The following is a 26,016-nucleotide window of genomic DNA, read 5'->3' as shown; positions in this document are numbered from 1 at the left end:
AGGGGTTACAATTATCCCATACTTGGACGATCTCCTCATAAAGGCGAGGTCCAGAGAGGGAACTGCCACAGGTGGACATGATGGCGTCCCGCCTCAACAAAAAATTAAAGAGGTATTGCGCCAGGTCAAGAGACCCTCAGGCGATAGCTGTGGACGCACTGGTGACACCGTGGGTATTCCAGTCGGTCTATGTGTTTCCTCCTCTTCCTCTCATACCCAGGGTACTGAGAAAAAGATAAGTGAGAACAATACTCATTGTTCCGGATTGGCCAAGAAGGACCTGGTACCCGGAACTGCAAGAAATGCTCACAGAGGACCCATGGCCTCTGCCTCTCAGACAGCACCTGTTGCAACAGGGGCCCTGTCTGTTCCAAGACTTTCCGCGGCTGCGTTTGACGGCATAGCGGTTGAATGCCGGATCCTAGCAGAAAAGGGCATTCCGGATGCAGTTATTCCTACGCTGATAAAGGCTAGGAAGGACGTGACAGCAAAACATTATCACCGTATATGGCGAAAATATGTTGCTGGGTGTGAGGCCAGGAAGGCCCCTACAGAGGAATTCCAGCTGGGTCGATTCCTGCACTTCCTACAGTCAGGTGTGACTATGGGCCTAAAATTAGGATCCATAAAGGTCCAGATTTCGGCCCTATCCATTTTCTTTCAAAAAGAACTGGCTTCACTGCCTGAGGTTCAGACGTTTGTTAAGGGAGTGCTGCATATTCAGCCTCCTTTTGTGCCACCAGTGGCACCTTGGGATCTTAACGTGGTCTTGGGTTTCCTGAAATCCCACTGGTTTGAGCCACTTAAGACAGTGGAGCTAAAGTATCTCACGTGGAAAGTGGTCATGCTGTTGGCCTTGGCTTCAGCTAGGCGTGTGTCAGAATTGGCGGCTTTGTCATGTAAAAGCCCCTATCTGGTTTTTCATATGGATAGGGCAGAATTGCGGACTCGTCCGCAGTTTCTGCCAAAGGTGGTGTCATCTTTTCATTTGAACCAACCCATTGTGGTGCCTGCGGCTACTCGTGACTTGGAGGATTCCAAGTTGCTTGATGTAGTCAGGGTTTTGAAGATCTATGTTGCCAGGACGGCTGGAGTCAGGAAAACTGACTCGCTGTTTATCCTGTATGCATCCAACAAGCTGGGTGCTCCTGCTTCAAAGCAAACCATTGCTCGCTGGATCTGTAACACGATTCAGCAGGCTCATTCTGCGGCTGGATTGCCGCATCCAAAATCAGTGAAAGCCCATTCCACAAGGAAGGTGGGCTCGTCTTGGGCGGCTGCCCGAGGGGTCTCGGCATTACAGCTTTGCCGAGCTGCTACGTGGTCGGGTTCAAACACATTTGCAAAATTCTACAAGTTTGATACCCTGGCTGAGGAGGACCTGGTGTTTGCCCATTCGGTGCTGCAGAGTCATCCGCACTCTCCCGCCCGTTTGGGAGCTTTGGTATAATCCCCATGGTCCTTACGGAGTCCCCAGCATCCACTAGGACGTTAGAGAAAATAAGAATTTACTCACCGGTAATTCTATTTCTCGTAGTCCGTAGTGGATGCTGGGCGCCCGTCCCAAGTGCGGACTTTCTGCAATACGTGTATATAGTTATTGCTTAACATAGGGTTATGGTTATGTAGCATCGGTTGAGTGATGCTCAGTTGTTGTTCATACTGTTAACTGGGTTAGTTTATCACAAGTTGTACAGTGTGCTTGGTGTGGCTGGTATGAGTCTTACCCTGGATTCCAAAATCCTTTCCTTGTAATGTCAGCTCTTCCGGGCACAGTTTCCTTAACTGAGGTCTGGAGGAGGGGCATAGAGGGAGGAGCCAGTGCACACCAGATAGTACTGAATCTTTCTTTAGAGTGCCCAGTCTCCTGCGGAGCCCGTCTATTCCCTATGGTCCTTACGGAGTCTCCAGCATCCACTACGGACTACGAGAAATAGAATTACCGGTGAGTAAATTCTTATTTTTTCTTCCAGTGGAAAAGGCTCTGGAACTTCAGAGTCTGGTCAAACAAATTCTGAAACCAGCAAGAGTGTCAATCCATCAATGCACTCGGTTGCTGGGGAAGATGGTTGCGGCCTACGAGGCCATTCAGTTTGGCAGATTCCATGCCAGAGTGTTTCAGTGGGACCTGTTGGACAAGTGGTCCGGATCCCACCTGCACATGCACCGACGGATAATCCGGTCTTCCAAGACCAGAATCTCACTCCTGTGGTGGCTGCACAGCTCTCACCTCCTAGAGGGGCGCAGGTTCGGGATCCAGGACTGGATCCTAGTAACCATGGATGCAAGTCTACGAGGCTGGGAAGCAGTCACACAGGGGGAAAACTTCCAAGGAAGATGGTCAAGCCTGGAAACTTGTCTCCACATAAACGTTCTGGAGTTAAGGGCCATTTACAACGGCCTTCTACAAACGGAACATCTTCTTCGCAATCTGCCCGTACTGATCCAGTCGGACAATGTAACAGCAGTAGTGTACATAAACTGCCAGGGCGGAACAAAAAGCAGAGCGGCAATGGCAGAAGCCACAAAGGTTCTCCGCTAGGCGGAAAAGCATACAAGCGCTCCGTCAGCTATCTTAATTCCGGGAGTGGACAACTGGGAAGCAGACTTCCTCAGCAGACACGATCTCCATCCAGGAGAGTGGGGCCTCCATCAAGAGGTCTTCACAGAAGTGACGAGTCATTGGGGAATTCCTCAAATAGACATGATGGCATCTCGTCTCAACAAGAAGCTTCAGAGATATTGTTCCAGGTCGAGGGACCCTCAAGCAATAGCAGTGGATGCACTGGTGACACCATGGGTGTTTCAGTCGGTGTATGTATTCCCTACACTTCCTCTCATTCCAAAAGTTCTAAAGATCATAAGAAGAACAAAGATTCAAGTGATCCTCATTGTCCCAGACTGGCCAAGGAGGGCTTGGTGTCCAGATCTTCAGGAATTACTCATAGGAGATCCCTGGCCTCTTCCTCTACGCGAGGACCTGTTGCAGCAGGGGCCGTGCGTGTATCAAGACTTACCGCGGATACGTTTGACGGCATGGCGGTTGAACATCAAATCCTAGCCCTAAAGGGTATTCCCAGTGAAGTCATTCCCACAATTATTCAGGCCAGGAAAGGAGTAACGTCTAAACATTACCACCGTATTTGGAGAAAATGTGTCTTGGTGTGAATCCAAGAAGGCTCCTACGGAAGAATTTCAGCTAGGACGTTTCCTCCATTTTCTACAAGCAGGTGTGGATGTGGGCCTAAAGTTGGGCTCAATTAAGGTACAGATTTCAGCCTTATCGGTTTTCTTTCAAAAACAATTGGCCTCCCTTCCAGACGTTCAGACTTTCGTGAAAGGTGTGTTGCACATCCAACCTCCATTTGTGCCCCCAGTGGCACCATGGGATCTTAACGTGGTGTTGCAGTTCCTTCAATCACATTGGTTTGAACCTTTACAGAAGGTGGGGTTGAAATTCCTCACTTGGAAAGTGGTCATTCTGTTGGCCTTGGCATCCGCAAGGCGGGTGTCTGAGTTAGCGGCCTTGTCTCACAAGAGCCCTTATTTGATCTTCCATGAAGATAGAGCAGAGTTGAGGACTCGTCAGCAATTTCTGCCGAATGTGGTTTCATCTTTCCACATGAACCAACCTATTGTGGTGCCAGTTGCTGCTGACGCCTTAATTGAGTCAAAGTCTCTGGATGTGGTCAGAGCTTTGAAAATTTATGTCGCCAGAACGGCTCAGTTTAGGAAAACAGAGGCTCTGTTTGCCCTATATGCTCCCAACAAGATTGGGTGTCCTGCTTCCAAGCAGACCATTGCACGCTGGATCTGTAATACGTTTCAGCATGCTCATTCCACGGCTGGATTGCTGTTACCGAAAGCGGCGAAGGCCCATTCTACTAGAAAGTTGGTCTCATCCTGGGCGGCTGCCCGGTGGGTCTCGGCATTGCAACTTTGCCGAGCAGCTACTTGGTCGGGTTCATACACTTTTGCAAAGTTTTAAAAGTTTGATACCCTGGCCGATGATGACCTCAAGTTTGGTCAATCGGTGTTGCAGAGTCATTCGCACTCTCCCGCCCGTTCTAGAGCTTTGGTATAACCCCATGGTTCTAATGGTGACCCCAGCAACCTCTAGGACATATGAGAAAATGGGATTTTAATACCTACCGGTAAATCTATTTCTCTTAGTCCATAGAGGATGCTGGGCACCCATCCCAGTGCGTACTGTATCTGCAGTTATTAGTTGTGGTTACACACATGTTGTGTTACGTTTATAGTCAGCCTGTTGCTGAAATTGTTCATGCCGTTGGCTTGTGTTCTGTTGAATGCCACGTTGTGCGGCATGCTTGAGGTGTGAGCTGGTATGAATCTCACCTTAGTTTAACAATAAATCCTTTCCTCGAAATGTCCGTCTCCCTGGGCACAGTTCCTATAACTGGGGTCTGGAGGAGGGGCATAAAGGGAGGAGCCAGTTCACACCCTTTGAAAGTCTTAAAGTGCCCATGTCTCCTGCGGATCCCGTCTATACCCCATGGTTCTAATGGTGACCCCATCATCCTCTACGGACTAAGAGAAAAGGATTTACCGGTAGGTATTAAAATCCCATTTTTTATTATATAATGTTAATGACAAATATGAAGCAAAAAAGGGAATTCAAAGATATATACCAGAAAAAATAAAATGTAATACATAAATAAATGTAAAATAAAATTATATTTTTATATATATATATATATATATATATATATATATATATATATATATATATATATATATATATATATATATATATATATATATATAGCATGTGGAATCCTGCACTCACATCAGAAGGATAGACAACAATGAGGTGCTCCCTAGTGGGGATTTCCCTATGCGGGTAGACCCACAGTATTTAAACAAAAGTCCAACAATGTGGAGGTGCACTCATCGATTTCAAGTAGTCTGCAACTTCATTTTGTTCACAACAACTTTATTTCAGTCAATATTCGGCTCTTTAGGTCTAAACCTAAAGACCTAAAGAGCCGAATATTGACTGAAATAAAGTTGTTGTGAACAAAATGAAGTTGCAGACTACTTGAAATCGATGAGTGCACCTCCACATTGTTGGACTTTTGTTTATATATATATATATATTTAATATAATATAACATGCAAACATATACAGCGGCACTCAAACGGACTTTCAGTTAAAAAAAACAAAAAACCACAATGCTAGTTGCTCAGTTTCATCGACGTCTCGGATTTCACTCCTTTGTCAAGATGTAGACATAAACAGAACGCAATAACATTACTCACTAAATATCCAAGATAGTGAAAAGAAAACGCCTTCATGTTCTCCCGCGGTCTCCGATGCCAGTGCCGCCCGCACTTTCGGTCCAACACAACTTCCGGATTCCGATTAAGTCATCCATCCAATCGGGAGCCTGAGGTGTTGTCATGGAAACCCGGTCATCTACAAGACAGCAGTCACTATGCAGATCAAGCAAAGTGGAAATATTATAAATATACGAAGACGGTACTGTAAAAGCATTATCAGATCGGATAGTAATTGTCTCAATACTCTATGATGAGATATATATATATATATATATATATATATATATATATATATATAAAAATATATATGCAGGTTTTCATATATAGACATGAAGGGAAGAGAGTGATATCCATAGTTTACCAAATAATAGAAAAAAAGATTGGTCTGTTATTGTAATCACTAGGAATATATTAATGCGTTACACCTTTAGTGAATATATTAAATGCTAATTGTTCATTGAGGTCTCCAAGTCTGACTGTGTCCAGTCTAAAAATCCATTCTGCCTCCAAATGTAGGAGTCTCCTGCCCCGATCACCTCCACGAAGGTCCTCAGGAATTTGATCAATAATAATATATCTCAAAGTCGCAAGGCTGTGCTTGGCCTGTGCAAAGTGCCTTGCTACTGGTTGATCATTGTCCTTATTTGCCAGGGAAGCCCTAATCGCTGAACGATGTTGGGCAATGCATTCTCTGAATGTACGCACTGTTTTACCTATGTAATAAAGTCTGCATGGACATTTTATTACATAGATCACAAAGGAACTTGTACATGTAAGCGGGAGACTGATATAGATCTTCTGTCCTGAATGTGGGTGCGTGATGTATTAGGTAGTTATCATAAAGCTACACGTAGTGCACCCCACACATTTACAACATCTCCCAGGTTTCCGTTGTGTTTGGCTAGGTAATCTCTTAGTAATATCTGTCCGTACAACCCAATCTCTAATGTTGCGTCCTATCTTGGAATCGGACATGATTCTGGTATGTTTGAAATTCTTCAATTCTTTATCTTGTTGTACAAACAAATATAAAACAAAAGCACTCGCCACCCCAGAAGCGGGAAAATTTAGCACTCGCCAAAGCCAGCTTACTTATCTTCACAACATCATTAAATAAATGATGGGGGTTTAGTTAGTGAATTGGCCAATGCACGGAAGTCTGCAAACCGCTCGCCTTCATGCAGGTCCTACACTCTCACAGAGTCTTAAAGATTAAAACCTGGCAACTGTATCACATATAACATAACTGCAAATATGCCTACTTGGTTTAATGTGTACCTGCCACACACCTTATGGCTTTTAAAGGTACACTAGTCACCTGAGACTGGCTGATAAATTACTAAGGGACAGCTGACACAGGTTTAGGATAATTGAGTTTACATAGGGGTGCATGAAAAAGCTTGTGGCCACAGTTAATAACAGTAAACCAAAGATTAACCCTGCAATATACAAACAAATATAAAACCACAGCACTCGCCACCCCAGAAGCGGGGTGCAGTGTCTGCACTCATAGTGTTGGGTGCATGTAGCCCATGGCCACCTACTTTAAATATATACAAACAGAAAATTCAGCACTCACCAAAGCAAGCTCATCAGTACATCAATAAATAAATGATGGGGGTTTAGTTAGTTATCATAAAGCTACACGTAGTGCACCCCACACATTTATAACATTCCCCAGGTTTCTGTTGTGTTTGGCTTGGTAATTTCTTAGTAATATCTGTCCGTACAACCCAATCTCTAATGTTGCGTCCTCTCTTGGAACCGGACATGATTCTGGTATGTTTGAAATTCTTCAATTCTCTATCTTGTTGTATAATTGTCCATAACGATTTAGTTGTTTTCTGGATAAGATGATCCGCTGTATTATATTTATGTAACCAGAGAATTCGATCCTACATAGTGTTTGATCGTAAAGTTTTTTTCTTAAGAGTGTACTTTTCTTCTTAAGAGTGTCCTCACGAGAAATTAGATTGACACGGTCTCTTGCTTTCTTAAGGACCGACGCAGAGTAGCCCCTCTGTTTAAACTTAAGTTCCATTATATTAATTTTTTCTTCCAATCCTGACTAATTGCTAGTCAGTTTCTTCACCCGGAGGAATTGGTAGAAAGGAAGTCCCCTTTTCAGGGCAGGAGGATGATAACTCTGTGCTGCCAAAATTGTGTACCTGTCCGTAGGTTTTGAGTAAATTGATGTACTCAATTTGTTGTATAGACATATTAAAACGTCTAGATCAGCGGTTGCCAACCAGTCGCTCACGAGCGACGGGTAGCTCACTGCTGTAATTGGAGTAGCTCGCGTGCAGAATCCAGCCGCCAATACGAACATTAATCTCATGCATTGGTACTCGGGGAGTAGGAGGCGGCAGGGAGCTGTTGTGCGCGGCTGTACGTCACTGTGCACGGCCGTTTGCCCCAGTCCGGGCGTGGCTGGTCACGACGTACGCGGGAGAGCTGGTGGTGCAGTTACCTCCTCCATGCCCCTGAGTAGCCGCTTGTAGTGTACCCGCACCCCACACCATCCGGACCGTGCAAACGGGTAGTGAGTCTTTACAGGTGCAAGCAGTAATCTTTTTAAAAGGCTTCTGTGTGTGTGTAGTGGCAGTCAGCACAATGCCTGTGTATTATGATGGAGCATAATGTGGCTGTGCCACAATCTCATTATGCTCCATCAGTATACACCTGCATTGTGCTGATTGCAGCTATCACCTCACCTAGTTAGAGACAAATAAACTGTACAATCCAATATGCTCCATCAGTATGCATTGTGCTGATTTTTGCAGCCATCCCCACACCTATTTAGAGTCTAAATAGGTATGGCAAAGGCTGCAATAATGAGCACAATGCAGGTGTATACTGATGGAGCATAATGTAACTTTACAGTTTGTGTTGGCTCTAAATAGGTGCGGCCGTACGCGGGAGAGCTGATGGCGCCAATTACCTCCATCTTTGCCCCTGAGCAGCTGCATGGAGTGTAACGGAGCCCACACCCAACGCTATACGGACCCTCCAAACGGGGCGTGATAGCAGCATTTAGTCTGGGTTAGTCTCAGCATTGATATTACAAGGCTTCTGTGTGCATGAAACCCCTGGCAATGAGCACAAGATCCCTGACAACGAGCAGCTAATTTAAAATTAATTAGAAGCCTTACTGTCGGGCATAATGTGTAATGGGCATTACAGTGTGTGGCATAATGTATCACATGCATTGCAGTAGGTGGCATAATGTGTCAGGCATTACAGTGTGTGGCATAATCTGTCATGGGCATTACGGTATGTAGAATAATGTGTCAGGGACATTGTGGTGTGTGGAATAATGTGTCAGGACCACTGCGGTGTGTGGCATAATGTGTAACGGGCATTACTGTGTGTGACATATTGTGTAAGTGGCATTACTGTGTGTGGTATAATGTGTCACAGGCATTATGGTGTGTGGCATAATGTGTAAGAGGCATTACTATAAGGAGGAAAAATAAATAATGTAAGGGGCATGAATTAGGTTTTGTTTTTTTTTTCCTGTGGTGGCCAATGTCTGGGCAAGCAGGTTACAAAACTGTGCTATAAGGTAATAATTTCCTGCAATACCATGGCCCTTGCAGTGAGGCTGCACCCTCTTTTTGGAGCGCAGGCGCGCGCTAATTCTTTACTTTTAATATAGCAATGGGAGGGTTGCCAGAAACTGTTTTTGGAAGGAGAGTGCAAAATTTATAGCTACACCACTGGTCACGAGTCCAGTCTTAACACTGAGAGAGCGCCAGCAACCATTCAAGTACAGCATATTTTTTTCAAAACTTTAGTAGCTCCTCAGGAGATTTAAGGTTGGAGACCACTGGTCTAGATAATGTATCTCCGTTTTGCTAAGTAAATTTAATAGGACAGTTTATGTGATTGTCGTGAGATGTATATCAAATTCTTCCTTTGTGTCTGTCCAAAAAAGCAGTATATCATCTATACATCTTGTGTAAAAGAAAATTTTAGATGTAAGTGAAAGAACATCATCTTCTCTATATAAAACATGTATGAAATAGCGAATTACGGTGCCATGTGTGACCACATGGCACATCCTGTACGTTGTCTATAAAAATGGCCATTAAAGAGAGAGAAGTTCCTTGTAAGAGTTAAATTTAACAGTTTCAAAAACAATTCAGCATTAGGTCCCTGGTAGTTGACATTATCCTCTTAGAGTTCTCGTGGCTTCTATACCTTCTCCATGGGGTATACATGTGTATAGGCTGGTAATGTCTAATGAACACAGCCACATTCCTGTTGGTATATCATCCAAGGTTTTCAGCTTATTCAATAGAGCCGTGGTGTCTTGAAGATAAGTAGATTCCGCTTGTACATATGGTTATATCCAATAATCTAGATATTTAGAAACAGAACTGTATATCGACTCTCTGGTCGATATTATCGGCCTTCCCGTGTTTTTTTTCAAGTCCTTATGAATCTTAGGGAGACAGTATATTATCGGCACACGTGGATGTTGTATTAATAAGTAATCCGCCACCTCTTGTGACAATAACCCATTATGGACTGATTGACAATTGATTCCAACTCCAATTTATACGTTTTGGTGGGATCGCAAGAAAGTTTTTCATATACTGTGGTATTAGATAACTGTGATTACATTTACTTCTTGTAATCATCAATGTCCCAGATGACGACTCCCCCACCTTTGTCCGCTGGTAGGATCATAATGCTGTCATCCTTTCTTAAAGTGCTTAGTGCTTTAAATTCATCTGGAGAGAGGTTGGGAAAAGATTTTCTTCTTATCAATAGAAGCTGTTACCTGTGAATCTAAGGCTTTCATGAAGCTAATAATTGAAAGTTTGGATATTGGTTCAAAGGTAGATTTTTTCCTTGAACTTCCGAATGACATCATCTGTTCGTATGAGGTCTTGAGGTTTATCCTTAAAGAAACCTCTCAATTTGAATTGTCTGTTGAGATGAGATTGAGCCACTTTCCACTAAAAGCCTTCAAAGCCATTGGTGGGGACAAACGATAAACCCCTATTAAGAACTTTAGTTTCAGATGGAGATAGTACTCTATTGGAAAGATTGAAAATTAGGTTTTCCGTTGTCGACCCCGTCCCTTTCCTTAGTTTGGACTGTCCACCTCTTCTGGTGTATATGCATCTTTGCTGCTTACATGTACAAGTTCCTTGTGTCCATGCGGACTTTATTACATACGTAGGTAAAACAGTGCGTACGTTCAGAGAAAGCATTGCCCAACATCGTTCAGCGATTAGGGCTTCCCTGGTAAATAAGGACAATGATCAACCAGTAGCAAGGCACTTTGCACAGGCCAAGCACAGCCTTGCTACTTTGAGATATTTCATTATTGATCAAATTCCTGAGGACCTCCATGGAGGTGATTGGGGCAGGAGACTCCTACAGCTGAAAGCAGAATGGATTTTTAGACTGGACACAGTCAGACCTGGAGACCTCAATAAACAATTAGCAGACTTAAGGTGTAATGCATTAATATATTCTTAGTGATTACAATAGACCAATCTTACATTACTTGATATACTATGGATATCACTCTCTTCCCTTCATGTCTATATATGAATATCTGCATGCATATATATATATATATATATATATATATATGAGTATTGAGACAATTACTAACCGATCTGATCATGCTTATACAGTACTGTCTTTGTATATTTACAATATTTCCAGTTTGTTTGCTTGATCTCCATAGTGACCGCTGTCTTGTAGATGACCGGGTTGCCATGCCAACGCCTCAGGCTCCCGTTTGAATGGATGACGTAACCGGAATCCGGAAGTTGTGTGGGACAAGAAGTGCGGGCGGCGCCGGCATTGGAGACAGCGGGAGAACATGGAGGCATTTTCTTTTCACTATCTTGGATATTTAGGTGAGTAATGTTATTGCATTCTGTTTATGTCTACATCTTGACAAAGGAGTGAAATCCGAAACGTCGATGAAACTGAGCAACTAGCATTGTGGGTTTTTTTTTTTTAACTGAAAGTCCTTTTGAGTGCTGCTGTATATGTTTGCTTATTTGGATATTATTGGGCTGAGCACCACAGCAGCTGCTTTAGCTTTTGGAGTGCCTGTCAGATTGAACACTATATATATAAAATACTAAATGAAGCAGACAGTTCAGAATTTTTTTTTTTTATATATAGTAATGCACCCAATGCAATTTTCTCAATAAAGCCATGGATCTCTGGACAGTATTTAGTTCTTGAATCTGTTTAGTTTCCATATGCAATAGACTATCAGCATGGTTTCCTCCTCGAAGTACAGATGTGTTCTCATGCATCTTGCCTCAATACGCCATGCAGTTGGAGATGTCTCGCGTGGGTGAGCTGACAGGTCCCGGGCAACTCCGTTAGTGTCTGGCGTATTTTTTGCTGAAAATGCGTCTCGCTATGCGAATAAGACCCACTAGCAGACTCTGCTGATTAAAATAATATGCTGCATGCCTATTTCTCTAACGTCCTAGTGGATGCTGGGGACTCCGTAAGGACCATGGGGAATAGACGGGCTCCGCAGGAGACATGGGCACTTTAAGAAAGAATTTAGATTCTGGTGTGCTCTGGCTCCTCCCTCTGTCCCTCCTCCAGACCTCAGTTTGAGACTGTGCCCGGACGAGCTGGGTGCTGTTCAGTGAGCTCTCCTGAGCTTGCTGTGAGAAAGTATTTTGTTAGGTTTTTTATTTTCAGGGAGCTCTGCTGGCAACAGACTCCCTGCATCGTGGGACAGAGGGGAGAGAAGCAGCCCTACTCTCTGAAGCTAGGTCCTGCTTCTTAGGCTACTGGACACCATTAGCTCCAGAGGGATCGTACACAGGATCTCACCCTCGTCGTCCGATCCCAGAGCCGCGCCGCCGTCCCCCTCGCAGAGCCGGAAGACAGAAGCCGGGTGAGTATGAGAAGCAAGAAGACTTCGAAATCGGCGGCAGAAGACTCCGTTCTTCACTGAGGTAACGCACAGCACTGCAGCTGTGCGCCATTGCTCCCACACACCTCACATACTCCGGTCACTGTAAGGGCGCAGGGGGGGGCGCCCTGGGCATCATATGGACCTCGTTTGGCAAAAGTACACATATATACAGTTGGGCACTGTATATATGTATGAGCCCCCGCCAAGAAAATGTATATTTAAGCGGGACAGAAGCCCGCCGTCGAGGGGGCGGGGCTTCTTCCTCAGCACTCACCTGCGCCATTTTTTCTCCACAGCTCCGCTGAGAGAAAGCTCCCCAGGCTCTCCCCTGCAGATACACGGTAGAAGAGGGTAAAAAGAGAGGGGGGGCACATAATTAGGCGCAAAAATCTATATAAACAGCAGCTACTGGGTTAACATTAAGTTACTGTGTTATTCCTGGGCTTATAGCGCTGGGGTGTGTGCTGGCATACTCTCTCTCTGTCTCTCCAAAGGGCCTTGTGGGGGAATTGTCTTCAGATGAGCATTCCCTGAGTGTGTGGTGTGTCAGTACGTGTGTGTCGACATGTCTGAGGTAAAAGGCTCCCCTAAGGAGGAGATGGAGCAAATGTGTGTGTGAGTGGTGTCTCCGTCGACAACGCCGACACCTGTTTGGATATGTGAAATTAAGTGCTAAGGTAAATTTATTGCACAAAAGATTAGAGAACAGACAGGGAATCTACCCATGTCTGTCCCTATGTCGCAGAGACCTTCAGAGTCTCTCAATGCTCACTATCCAAAATAATAGACACTGATATCGACACGGAGTCTGACTCCAGTGTCGACTACGATAATGCAAAGTTACAGCCAAAATGGCAGGAAAGTATTCAATATATGATTATTGTAATAAAAAATGTTTTGCATATCACTGATGACTCATCTGTCTCTGACACAAGGGTACACATGTTTAAGGGGAAGAAAGCTGAGGTAAATTTCCCTCCTCTCATGAAGAAAAAGAGCGGGAATCTCCAGACAAGAGACTGCAGTTTCTCACAGAGAGTTCTCAGGGAGTATCCTTTCCCTACTAGGGCCAGGATACGATGGGAATCTTCCCCTAGGGTGTCACGTTTGCCCAAAAGGTAGCGCTGACTTAACAGCTATCCTCAGGGATCCTGCAGATAGCATGCAGTAAAAGTACTTTGAAGTCCATTTACACATTCTGGTACACTACTCAGACCGGCGATTGTGTCGGCATGGGTTTATAGCGCTGTAGCAGCGTGGACAGATACCTTATCAGCAGAGATTGAGACCCTAGTATGTATGTATATATATATATATATATATATATATATGTATATATATATATATATATATATATATGTATATATATATATATATATGTATATATATATATGTATATATATAGATATATATATATATATATATATAAAAGATGCTGTCTTAGATATATATATAAAACATGCCCAAAGAGACATTAGTCTACTGGGTTCTAGAGTCAACACTATGTCGATTTCTGCTTGACGTGTCCTGTGGAACATGCAATGGACAGGTGATGCTGACTTAAGAGGCATATGGAAGGTTTACCTTACAAGGCTGAGGATTGTGTGGAGAAGGGATCTCGGACCTGGTCTCCACAGCTATAGCTGTTAATTCTGATTTTTTGCCTTATATTCCAGCACAGCCTAGGAAAGCACGACATTATCAAATGCAGTACTTTTGATCACAAAGAAACAAGAAAGTCTGAGGTGCGTCCTTTCTTGCCAGAGGCAGGGGCAGGGGAAAAAAGCTGCACAACACAGCTAGTTCCCAGGAACAGAAGTCCTCCCCGGCCTCTACAAAACCACCGCATGTCGCTGGGGCTCCACAGGCGGAGCTAGGCCCGGTGGGGGCATGTCTTCGAAATTTCAGCCACAAGTGGGTTCACTTCCTGTTGGATCCCTGGGCAATAGATATTGTGTCTCAGGGATACAAGCTGGACTTCGAGGAGATGCCCCCTCACTGACGGCCCTGCCAACTTCCCCCCACGAGAGGGAAATAGTGTTAACTGCAATTCACAAATTGTATCTTCAACAAGTGGTGGTCAAGGTTCCCCTCCTTCTATAAGGAGGGGGTTATTATTCGACCATGTTGTAGTCCCGAAACCGGACGGTTCGGTCAGACCCATATTGAATTTAAAATCCCTGAACATATACCTGAAAGGCTCCAAGTTCAAGATGGAATCGCTGAGTGCGGTTGTCGCAAGCCTGGAAGGGGGGGATTTTATGGTGTCTCTGGACATAGAGGATGCATACCTTCATGTCCCCATTTGTCCACCTCATCAGGCGTACCTCAGATTTGTGGTACAGGATTGTCATTACCAATTTCAGACGTTGCCGTTTGGTCTCTCCACGGCATCGAGAATATTTACCAAGGTAATGGCGGAAATGATGGTACTCCTGCGGAAGCAAGGGGTCACAATGATCCCATACTTGGACGATCTCCTCATAAAAGCGGGATCAAGAGAGCAGTTGCTGATCAGCGTAGCACTTTCTCTGGAAGTATAACGGCAACGCGGCTGGATTCTAAATATTCCAAAGTCGCAGTTGTTTCCTACGGCTCGTCTGCCTTTCCTAGGCATGATTCTAGACACAGACCAGAAAAGGGTTTATCTCCTGATAGAGAGAGCTCAGGAGCTTATGACACTGGTCAGGAACCTATTAAAACCAAAACAGGTGTCAGTGCATCACTGCACTCGAGTCCTGGGAAGGATGGTGGCATCATACGAGGCCATTCCCTTCGGCAGGTTCCATGCGAGGAACTTTCAATGGGACTTACTGGACAAGTGGTCCGGATCACATCTTCAGATGCATCGGTTAATCACCCTGTCCCCCAGGGCCGGGGTGTCTCTCCTGTGGTGGCTGCAGAGTGCTCACCTTCTCGAGGGCCGCAGATTCGGCATTCAGGACTGGGTCCTGGTGACCACGGATGCAAGCCTCCGAGGGTGGGGAGCAGTCAAACAGGGAAGAAATTTCCAAGGTCTGTGGTCAAGTCAGGAGACTTGCCTTCACATCAACATCCTGGAACTAAGGGCCGTATACAACGCCCTACGTCAAGCGGAGACCCTGCTTCGCGACCAACCGGTTCTGATTCAGTCAGGCACCATCACCGCAGTGGCTCATGTAAACCGACAAGGCGGCACAAGGAGCACGGTAACGATGGTAGAAGCCACCAGAATTCTTCGCTGGGCGGAAAATCACGTAAGCGCACTGTCAGCAGTGTTCATCCCGGGAGTGGACAACTGGGAAGCAGACTTCCTCAGCAGACACGACCTCCACCCGGGAGAGTGGGGACTACATCAGGAAGTCTTCGCACAGACTGCAAGTCGGTGGGTACTGCCACAGGTGGACATGATGGCATCCCGCCTCAACAAAAAACTACAGAGGTATTGCGCCAGGTCAAGAGACCCTCAGGCGATAGCTGTAGACGCCCTGGTGACACCGTTGGGGGTTCCAGTCGGTCTATGTATTTCCTCCTCTTCTTCTCATACCCAAGGTGCTGAGAATAATAAGAAAAAGAGGAGTGAGAACGATACTCATTGTTCCAGATTGGCCATGAAGGACTTGGTATCCAGATCTGCAAGAAATGCTCACCGAGGACCCGTGGCCTCTTCCTCTAAGACAGGACTTGTTGCAACAGGGGCCCTGTCTGTTCCAAGACTTACCGCGGCTGCGTTTGACGGCATGGCGGTTGAACGCCGGATCCTAGCGGAGAAAGGCATTCTGGAGGAGGTCATTCCTACGCTGATAAAGGCTAGGAAGGACGTGACAGCTCAACATTATCTCCGTATATGGCGAAAATATGTTGCTTGGTGTGAGGCCAGGAATGCCCCTACGGAGGAATTCCAGCTGGGCCGTTTCCTTCACTTCCTACAGTCAGGAGTGAATTTGGGCCTAAAATTGGGGTCCATTAAGGTCCAGATTTCGGCCCTATCCATTTTCTTTCAAAAGGAGTTGACTTCTCTACCTGAAGTTCAGACGTTTGTAAAGGGAGTGCTGCATATTCAGCCCCCTTTTGTGCCTCCAGTGGCACCTTGGGATCTTAACGTGGTGTTGAGTTTCCTGAAATCCCACTGGTTTGAACCACTCAAAACGGTGGAGTTGAAATATCTCACGTGGAAGGTGGTCATGCTATTAGCCTTGGCTTCGGCTAGGCGGGTGTCAGAGTTGGCGGCTTTGTCACATAAAAGCCCCTATCTGGTTTTCCATGCGGATAGAGCAGAATTGCGGACCTGTCCACAATTTCTGCAGAAAGTGGTTTCATCCTTTCATATAAACCAACCTATTGTGGTGCCTGTGGCTACTACTGACTTGAAGGATTCCGAGTTGCTTGATGTAGTCAGAGCTTTGAAGGTTTATGTAGCCAGAACGGCTAGGGTCAGGAAAACAGAGTCTTTGTTTATCCTGTATGCTTCCAACAAGCTTGGTGCTCCTGCTTCAAAGCAGACTATTGCTCGCTGGATCTGTAACACGATTCAGCAGGCTCATTCGGCGGCTGGATTGCCGCTGCCAAAATCAGTTAAGGCCCATTCCACTAGGAAGGTGGGCTCTTCTTGGGCGGCTGCCCGAGGGGTCTCGGCATTACAACTTTGCCTAGCGGCTACTTGGTCAGGTTCAAACACTTTTGCAAAGTTCTACAAGTTTGATACCCTGGCCGAGGAGGACCTTGTGTTTGCTCAATCGGTGCTGCAGAGTCATCCGCACTCTCCCTCCCGTTTGGGAGCTTTGGTATAATCCCCATGGTCCTTATGAAGTCCCCAGCATCCACTAGGACGTTAGAGAAAATAAGATTTTACTTACCGGTAAATCTATTTCTCGTAGTCCGTAGTGGATGCTGGGCGCCCGTCCCAAGTGCGGACTTCTTCTGCAATGCTTGTATATAGTTATTGCTTAAATAAGGGTTATGTTATGGTTGCATCAGGGTTGACCTGTTGCTCTGTTGTTGTTCATACTGTTGACTGGGTATGTTTATCTCAAGTTATACGGTGTGGTTGGTATGAATCTTGCTTTGGATTACCAAAATCCTTTCCTTGTACTGTCAGCTCTTCCGGGCACAGTTTCTCTAACTGAGGTCTGGAGGAGGGACATAGAGGGAGGAGCCAGAGCACACCAGAATCTAAATTCTTTCTTAAAGTGCCCATATCTCCTGCGGAGCCCGTCTATTCCCCATGGTCCTTACGGAGTCCCCAGCATCCACTACGGACTACGAGAAATAGATTTACCGGTAAGTAAAATCTTATTATTCTCTGAGTGAACATGGTAAGTATACAGTGCTACACTAGGATTGGGGTGAGAGGAATGTGACCCAGAGGGGAGAATTGTGAATTGGTTTGGGTATCACTGAACGTGTGTGTGTAAATGAGGAAAAATGTCAGCAATTTTGCTATAGTCAAGACAGTGTTTATGGGGTATATTCAATAATATACCCCATAAATCTGACAACCCCTACTCAATCCCATCTAAAATTCGACTTTTTCAAGGAGAGGGGGGGCGAGCCGCGGGGGGACAGCCGGCGGCAGCCAGAGGAGATCAGTGCTACGGAGTAGCGCTGCAGCAGGATGTCACTCACCCGCCTGACCTCGCGGCAGCTTCCACCCGACTCCAGCAGCGTGCTGGAGCCGGGTGGAAGCTACCGTGAGGTTGGGCGGGTGAGTGACATCCAGCTGCAGCGCTGATCGTAGCTCTGATCTCCTGTATGCCCACCGGCTGTCCCCCCGTCTTCCTGCAGCTCCCAAACCCCCCCCCCCCCCCCCCCCTCGCCTCCTTCGGGTCCATCTCATTTCGACATCATTCTGATGTCGGATTGAGATAGTCGAAAAGGGGGACAAAACCCGTCGGATTTTGCCCCATTTTCGACATCAACACGTGGATCAGCAGCTATTCCGCCGATCCACGTGCTTTTCGACAAGTCGAAAAGCTCTGAATAGGTTGAATCAGGATTCGACCTTAAAAAGTCGAAAACTGCCGTCTTTTCGACAGACTGCAGTTTTCGACTGCAATTGAATATACCCCTATGTATACGTTGTCAGTGTGAAATAACAATGGATAATAATGAAAAAACTTGGAAACAATAAGATCACCAAAATAGGTTGTGGTAAAAACCCAAAAGAAATAAGGTTAAAAAAATGCAAATGTATTTGCAAGCTAAAAATTGGAATGGTCATGTATGTATCTTGGTTCAGTGCAGTATCACCAGAGGGAATTTCCCACCTAATGTGGAGGTGAGGTTATTCTTTAGGAACACCCGTACCATAAACCCCACATCCCGGAGCTTATGTTCACCCTTGATGATTGCACCGAATAAGATGGGTGTCAGTCCAGTGTTGCGTGGATTGTGAAGTTGGCTTCCTGCTCATTGTACCAACTACCGGTGTCTTTTTTTTCTTTTTTTTTTTTCTGCTTGCGGTTTCTTCGAGCCTGGTGTGATCTCTGTGGATCCTCTGGAGGAATCGGTGTGAGTTGGCAGGCTCTCTTACTCCTTCCTTTGTATCCCACCAGTGAAATGCACCCTCCTGATGGTGGCCGGCCGGTATTCCTGTGGCCTGGAATGGGGAAGACTCTGTTCTCGAGCAGCACATCTTAGTTGCTGTCAATTGCTTCTCACATGGTGCTTTGCACCGAGTGTTGCTTTGTCCGCTGGGAGAGAAGGCAGCTGGTCACTCTGGCTGTTAGGAGTGTGTCTGTTCTGTGCGAGGTGTGCGTTGGTCGCACTCCCGTTTTGGTAACAAACATGTTTCAGCTGTACTCTGCCTTTGTCAAGGTTAGGGATTACCTTGACAAAGGCAGAAGAGTACTGCTGAAACGTGTTGATTTCCGAAGCGGGAGTGAGCCCAGTGGACCCTGAAAGTGGGGCACCACAGAAGTTGAGAAGTGAGCTCAGTGCGTCCAAGCAGATGGTTTCTATTTATGTGGCCAAGACTGGTCATGTAGCTACCGTGCCACTCGTGCAGCAGTGCACAGTCACTAGGTTTTGGTACGCCAACCAATGCCTGCCACAAGTGCTGGAAGCCATTTCCAGGCACCGTCCATGAACTTGTGGTGCCCTTCTCCATCACGATAATGCACCTGCCTACAATTCCACGAAAGTGGTGGGTTTATTGGTCCATGAACACATCCATCAGCTTGGTCATCTGCGGTACAATGAAGCAAGGCTGCCATCAAAACTCGTGGGACCTGGGACTGACCAAATTGGCAGGGTCCCCCTTCTCGATACCCCGACGTGCCTGGTGAGGCCCCTGGTTGAGCTGTAACAACATTTTGGTGCCCTGTGCCAGAAGAAGCACTAGTTTCCCCCTCCCCATATCTTGAATGTGGACAGTGCTTGCCCCAAAATGCGGCATGGTCTCACGTGGAAGGAGCGTTGTGACACAATAGTACCCCTAATACAAATTATGCCACACAGTAATGCAACCTTATTCATATTACACCGCACTCACATCACATAAACATTGCACTGCACATTCATGTTATGCAACGCAGTTGTGCCCCTTATTGACATTATTTCACACAGTAGTACCCCTTATTCACAATGTGCCACCCAGTACTACCCTTTATACACAGTATGCCACACAGTAGTACCCCTTATATGCAATATGCCACACAGTGGTACACCTTATACACATTATGCCACACACTAGTACCTGTTATACACAGTAGTACCTGTTGTTATACATCAGATGCGACCATGCCTGCGAATGCTTTATCTGACCTGGTCGCACAGGATACGACCTGTCAGATAAACAGTGTTAGTTAGAAACTTCCCTCCGCTGTTGCTGTCAGAGGGACCGGAAGGTACCTCTGCCTCCCTGCACTCTCCCCTACTGATTGCTGTGCTGCCGAACGGTAAGCATGGCTGGGCACATGCATCTGCTCCTCTAAGTAAGCCCACCCCTACAAAATTTAGCTGCTCTGAACACTGTTTTCCCCAGCTCTGTTGTTCATTCGTGTGGCACTTGATATACCGGTTGTCGGGACCCCGGTGCTCAGCATATCAAGGCCGAAATCCCGACCGCCGGTATACCGACAAGTATTCTCCCTCTTGGGGTGTCCACGACACCCCTGGAGGGAGAATAAATAGCGTAGCGCACCACCGTGCCCGCAAGGGGCTCTCTTGCGCTCGCCCCTGCTTCCGGCATTCCAGCAGTCGGGATCCCAGCGCCGGTATGTTGGGCGCCGCCAAGTCATACCACACCCTTTCATTCCAGTGGGTAGTACTCAGTGAAAGCTTGTATTGTACGAACTTTTTTTGCCTTGTCCAGAAAAAAACTATTGCTTGGGTGACTCAGCAGAATAACATCTCCCCAAGAAGTTATTACAGCATTGTATTGCCCTCCTCCTCCAGTGCAATTAGAGAAATTGGAAAAATGAAATTGTTTTTCTATATTTCTACTCTTTGAATTTGAAGTTTAACAAGAGTACTTGCACTAATGTACAAATATTTTGATTTAACAATCTGCCAAATGTTTTCAGAATGTCATGAAGTACTGATTGACCTCTTGGTCACATTAATGAGCTACAGCATCAGTTCAGATGAGCTAGCGCTATTCCTCCATTGTTTTCTGGAGAAAACCTTACCCACTGTAAGTATGAAATAAATGCAAAGCATGTTTGTTTTATTGTACTTTTAATCAACATAGTTATGTAGTTATACTAGTAGATAAAGTTATAGTAATATCTATTAGTAACTATTGTTACTATTTGCTAAGGTAACAAAGTTATTCCATGTTTAACTTTTACATATTTGCATATTTTTTTTGTTGGTTATAAGCATATTAAAATTTCTATTAATGCTGGTAAATAATAGATGATTTGTATATGTGTGTAAGTAATGCAGTCATCACTTAATAAACTCTATTTGTTAATCCTCATTTTTTATTTAATCATAGTACTTTAATGCGTGTATTTATTACAGTACACTGCCAAGACCTCATCCTATATCGTCACATCAAGAGGATGTTATACCATAGAGCAATGGAATAATGAATATAATAACTAATAACGTGAAAATGTAAACCTGGGAAGCGCCGGGTACTTCCGCTAGAGTGTGTGTGTGTGTGTGTGTGTGTGTGTGTGTGTGTGTATATATGTATGTATACATATGTATGTATGTGTGTGTGTATATATATATATATATATATGTGTGTATGTATGTATGTATGTATGTATGTATGTATGTGTATATATATATATAAAAAAAGGAATAGGTAGGTCCGGCACTCCAGACGTCTTACAAAATTCAGTCTCACACCAGCATCATAGTAGACAACGTTTCAGTGCTTTTATTGTAGCACTTTCGTCAGGTCAGAAAGTGCTACAATAAAAGCACTGAAACGTTGTCTACTATGATGCTGGTGTGAGGCTGAATTTTGTAAGACGTCTGGAGTGCCGGACCTACCTATTCCTTTTGCTGTTATCTCCTTGTTCAGGCACCCGGCGCATAGACATTATGTAAGGGAGAGCCGGACCTCCAACTGTATGTATGTATGTATGTGTATATATATATATATATATATATATATATATATATATATATATATATATATATATATATATATATATATATATATGCATGGGGTATTCGGCACTCACTGTCTTAAAAAAGCAACTTGCCGGGTGCCATCCAGAGCGGGAATCCGCAGCATAAACGAACACAGATTGGCGGCACTCACTGACTTTTCAAAAGCTAAAGGACCACACGAGTCTTCTAGCGCTTAACGTTTCGGTTTATTTCAACCATCATCCGAAGCAATAAACATCTTACAAGTGAACATACCTTTATACACAAACAGATCACCACACGTGCAGGTTCCCCGGAGCCCCGGGGACGGATATCCGGTTACATCATCTCACACTGACAAGCCTGCCCAGCCGATGACGCTACCCGGTTACTGTGTACACCATCACCATAGAAACATCTACCGAACACATGGAAGGATCAGGAATGAATGTTACAGGCTATTTGCACGTCTAGCAATATTATATAATTACAATAACTGCTTAATGACAGTCATAACGACAAATGAGGTATTGTTAGATGCTAAGTTCACCAGATGCCTCTGATTGATGTATAACATTTATGATACCATTATGTTCACCATATGATAATAAAAACATGAATTCACAGGAGTTAATACAATATGTTGAAAAGAGTATTATTTGATAGTCTGTAATCCAAATATTCATTATAAAAAACAGGTAAAAGATAAATTCTCATTGAGGCCAAAAGGGGACACCGTATTTAATCGGTGTATTCATCGCGCTTCCCTTTGTAATAGCTGCCTGGCTCTATAACCACCCCGTTTGGACGGGTGGTATTCATGTGACCGCCGGTCAGCTGACCGACAGTCACATGACCTCCTCCACCAGCCTGACGGGTCACTGTCCCGATAGTCGGCATGCCTACCAACAGGGACTATTTCCACTCATGGGTGTCCACGACACCCATAGAGTGGGAATAGAACCCGTGGCGCCCGCAGGTCGCCACCGAGCCCGCAGCGTGGCGAGCGCAGCGAGCCCGCAAGGGGCTTGCTGCACTCGCCCCTCCCCGCCGGGATCCCGGCATCGGTATGCTGCCGGGATTCCTGCGTCGGTAAGCTGACCGGCGGTCAGGAGACCGCCGGTCAGCCGTACTACACCCCGTTTGGACAATGGTACATGGTCCAACATTTTATATCTTAAGGATGACAGATTATGTCTGTATTCCTTAAAATGCTTGGCTACGGGTTGATCAATCTGCTTGCCTTCCAAAATGTGTTTAATGGCACTCCTGTGTTGGGACATTCTTTCTTTGAATTGGCAGGTAGTTTTGCCGATATAATAGAGCCCACAAGGGCATCGTAGACATTAGACCACATATCTGCTTGTGCAAGTCAAAACATGTGAAATCTTAATGCGTTGACCTGACTGTGGATGTAATATGTAATCCCCAGTTTCTAAATACAGGCAAGTTGTACAACCTGTACATCTATAATTGCCTGGTTTTTTAGTTAGAAATATGGGCTTAGTGTTAGAGGGAAATTGTGAAATATCTGTATGAACTACCATATCATGGCAGCGTTTATAGCACGGTAACAATCTACGTGTGGATAAGGTAGACAGGTCAGGATCTGATTGAATAATGGGCCAAATGCGTTTAGCTGTGCCCATTAATTTATTGCTAGCAGTGGTGTATTCAGAAACACAAATCATAGCTTGATCAGTTTTCTTATCCAATTTTTTAGAAACTGGAACAATAGGTTCTTTCAAAGCACGTAGCATTACCTGCTGCAATAGTTTGTTGGAATACCCTCTCTGCAAGAATTTTTGAGTTAACTTTTGCGTTTGTATTTTCTTATCAGCATCACTGCAAATGCGGTGGATGCGGAGATATTGTGAATACGGAAGACCGTTTTTTAACGGACTCGGGTGATGACTAGATGATAGCAACAAACAGTTGACATCGGTAGGCTTAGTAAAGACTGAGGTAGCAAATTTACTCTTATTCTTAGTGATGTTCACATCTAAAAAATTTATATTTTCAAATTGTATGTCAAAGGTAAATTTTATGGAATCATCAACAGTATTAGCATACTGCATCATTAGAATGAACTCATCTTTAGGACCAGTCCATAGCATGAACACGTCATCGATGTAACGTGTGTACATCGCAATGTGAGGGCTAAATCGATTGTCAGCGAAGAACATGTTTTTCTCAACACTAAACATGAAGGCATTTGCATATGCCGGAGCTGCGCAAGAACCCATTGCGCAGCCCTGCAATTGCCTGAAGAACTCATTATTGAATAAGTAGTAATTTCGATGCAAGGTTAACCAAATAAGAGACATGAAAAAATCGACATCTGGGCCTGTGTAGTGAGCATCATCTCTGATTAAAGCCTCAACTGCTTGTAATCCACGTTCATGTGGGATACTTGTGTATAAGCTTACTACATCGGCTGTGCACAGCCAACAGTGTTCATAAGAAATTAAAACTAAATAAAAATTAAAAACTACCTGCCAATTCAAAGAAAGAATGTCCCAACACAGGAGTGCCATTAAACAAATTTTGGAAGGCAAGCAGATTGATCAACTCGTAGCCAAGCATTTTAAGGAATACAGACATAATCTGTCATCCTTAAGATATAAAATGTTGGACCATGTACCATTGTCCAAACGGGGTGGTGATAGAGCCAGGCAGCTATTACAAAGGGAAGCGCGATGGATACGCCAATTAAATACGGTGTCCCCTATTGGCCTCAATGAGAATTTATCTTTTACCTGTTTTTTATAATGAATATTTGGATTACAGACTCTATCAAATAATACTCTTTTCAACATATTGTATTAACTCATGTGAATTCATGTTTTTATTATCATATGGTGGAAGTAATGGTATCCTAAATGTTATACATCAATCAGAGGCATCTGGTGAACTTAGCATCTAACAATACCTCATTTGTCGTTAAGCAGTTATTGTAATTATATAATATTGCTAGACGTGCAAATAGCCTGTAACATTCATTCCTGACCCTTTCATGTGTTCGGTAGATGTTTCTATGGTGATGGTGTACACAGTAACCAGGTAGCGTCATTGGCTGGGCAGGCTTGTCAGTGTGAGATGACTTAACCGGATATCCTTCCCCGGGGCTCCGGGGAACCTGCACGTGTGGTGATCTGTTTGTGTATAAAGGTATGTTCACTTGTAAGATGTTTATTGCTTCTGATGACGGTTGAAATAAACCGAAACGTTAAGCGCTAGAAGACTTACGTGGTCCTTTAGCTTTTGAAAAGTCTGTGAGTGCCGCCAATCTGTGTTCGTATATATATATATATATATATATATATATATATATATATATAGCAGAAGTACTCGGCGTTGCCTGGATTTAAATCTACACGCTATTGGATATCAATGAGTTGGATGTAACTGTCAACTTTTTAAACATAATTAGCAGCTTAGCAGCTCTTCCAACAAATCTATGAGGTGGCTGCCAAGTGTCTTTTTTTTTTTTTTTCTTCTTTTTTTGTGGTTTTGCCAGTTGCCCTAATCCCCAGTTTTCCTTTCGGTTCAGTTTTAAAATCTCTCTTTCTGCAGCAGGTTACATTGGTTTTTACAGGGAAAACATCGGGGTGTAGAGTGGATCTTGATCCAGAGGCACCATCAGGCTTTAGCTGTCCCATAATGCATTGGGGCCTCCTCTATAACCCCGTCTCCAGGCACTGAGAGCTCAGTTTCGAGTTGGTGCCTGCAGCAGCAGGTCACTTAACAGGAGGGCTGCACTGGGCAGTCCTGAAAAGCTTGTCAGGGTGACATTCAGCGCTGCAGCTCCATCACCTCCCAAGCGGCGTTGCATACTCCCGCGGCCTGGTTCCCGGGTTCTTGCGGCGGAGAAGTCACGGCTTAGGCACAGAATCACAGACCGCTCTTCTGGTTCGCGTGGCTGCTATGGGCTGGAGGTAAGAGGTTCCCCCAGGTGGGACCCGCCATTAAATCGTATTCCGACCGCGACTAGGTAGAAGGGTCGCGGCGCTGGCGTGGACACTGTCACTGGGCAGAGACCCCACTAGACCACCAGGGCGTCGGAGTACAGGTCGGGTGTACTAACACCCCGTTTAATAAGACTCGCTAGTACCTGGGGTGGAAGTCCAGCACAGGGGAGGCGGCACTTGACCTGTAGCCCCTTCCCCGGCCTAGGGCGACATCTCCTTGCAGATTTCCGGCCCTGGAGTTGCCTCACACTCTCCTTAACTCCCTCACAGAGACACTGGACACCATCTTAC

At 44.9% G+C, this 26,016-nt stretch overlaps 1 protein-coding gene across 3 annotated transcripts in view; it reads left to right on the top strand.

Annotated features, from left to right (window-relative positions):
- Window positions 1–26,016, top strand: part of LYST (lysosomal trafficking regulator) — an 864,675-nt gene that overhangs the window by 319,516 nt on the left and 519,143 nt on the right. For all 3 annotated transcript variants that reach the window (XM_063917604.1, XM_063917602.1, XM_063917605.1), the window contains exon 10: window positions 20,728–20,837. In XM_063917604.1, coding sequence (XP_063773674.1) covers window positions 20,728–20,837 — 110 coding nt within the window. The remainder of the gene's footprint in view (window positions 1–20,727; window positions 20,838–26,016) is intronic.

The sequence above is a fragment of the Pseudophryne corroboree genome, chromosome 4 (genome assembly GCF_028390025.1).
Source record: "Pseudophryne corroboree isolate aPseCor3 chromosome 4, aPseCor3.hap2, whole genome shotgun sequence".
NCBI classification, from domain to species: domain Eukaryota; kingdom Metazoa; phylum Chordata; class Amphibia; order Anura; family Myobatrachidae; genus Pseudophryne; species Pseudophryne corroboree.
This window is presented reverse-complemented; position numbering and strand designations above follow the sequence as displayed.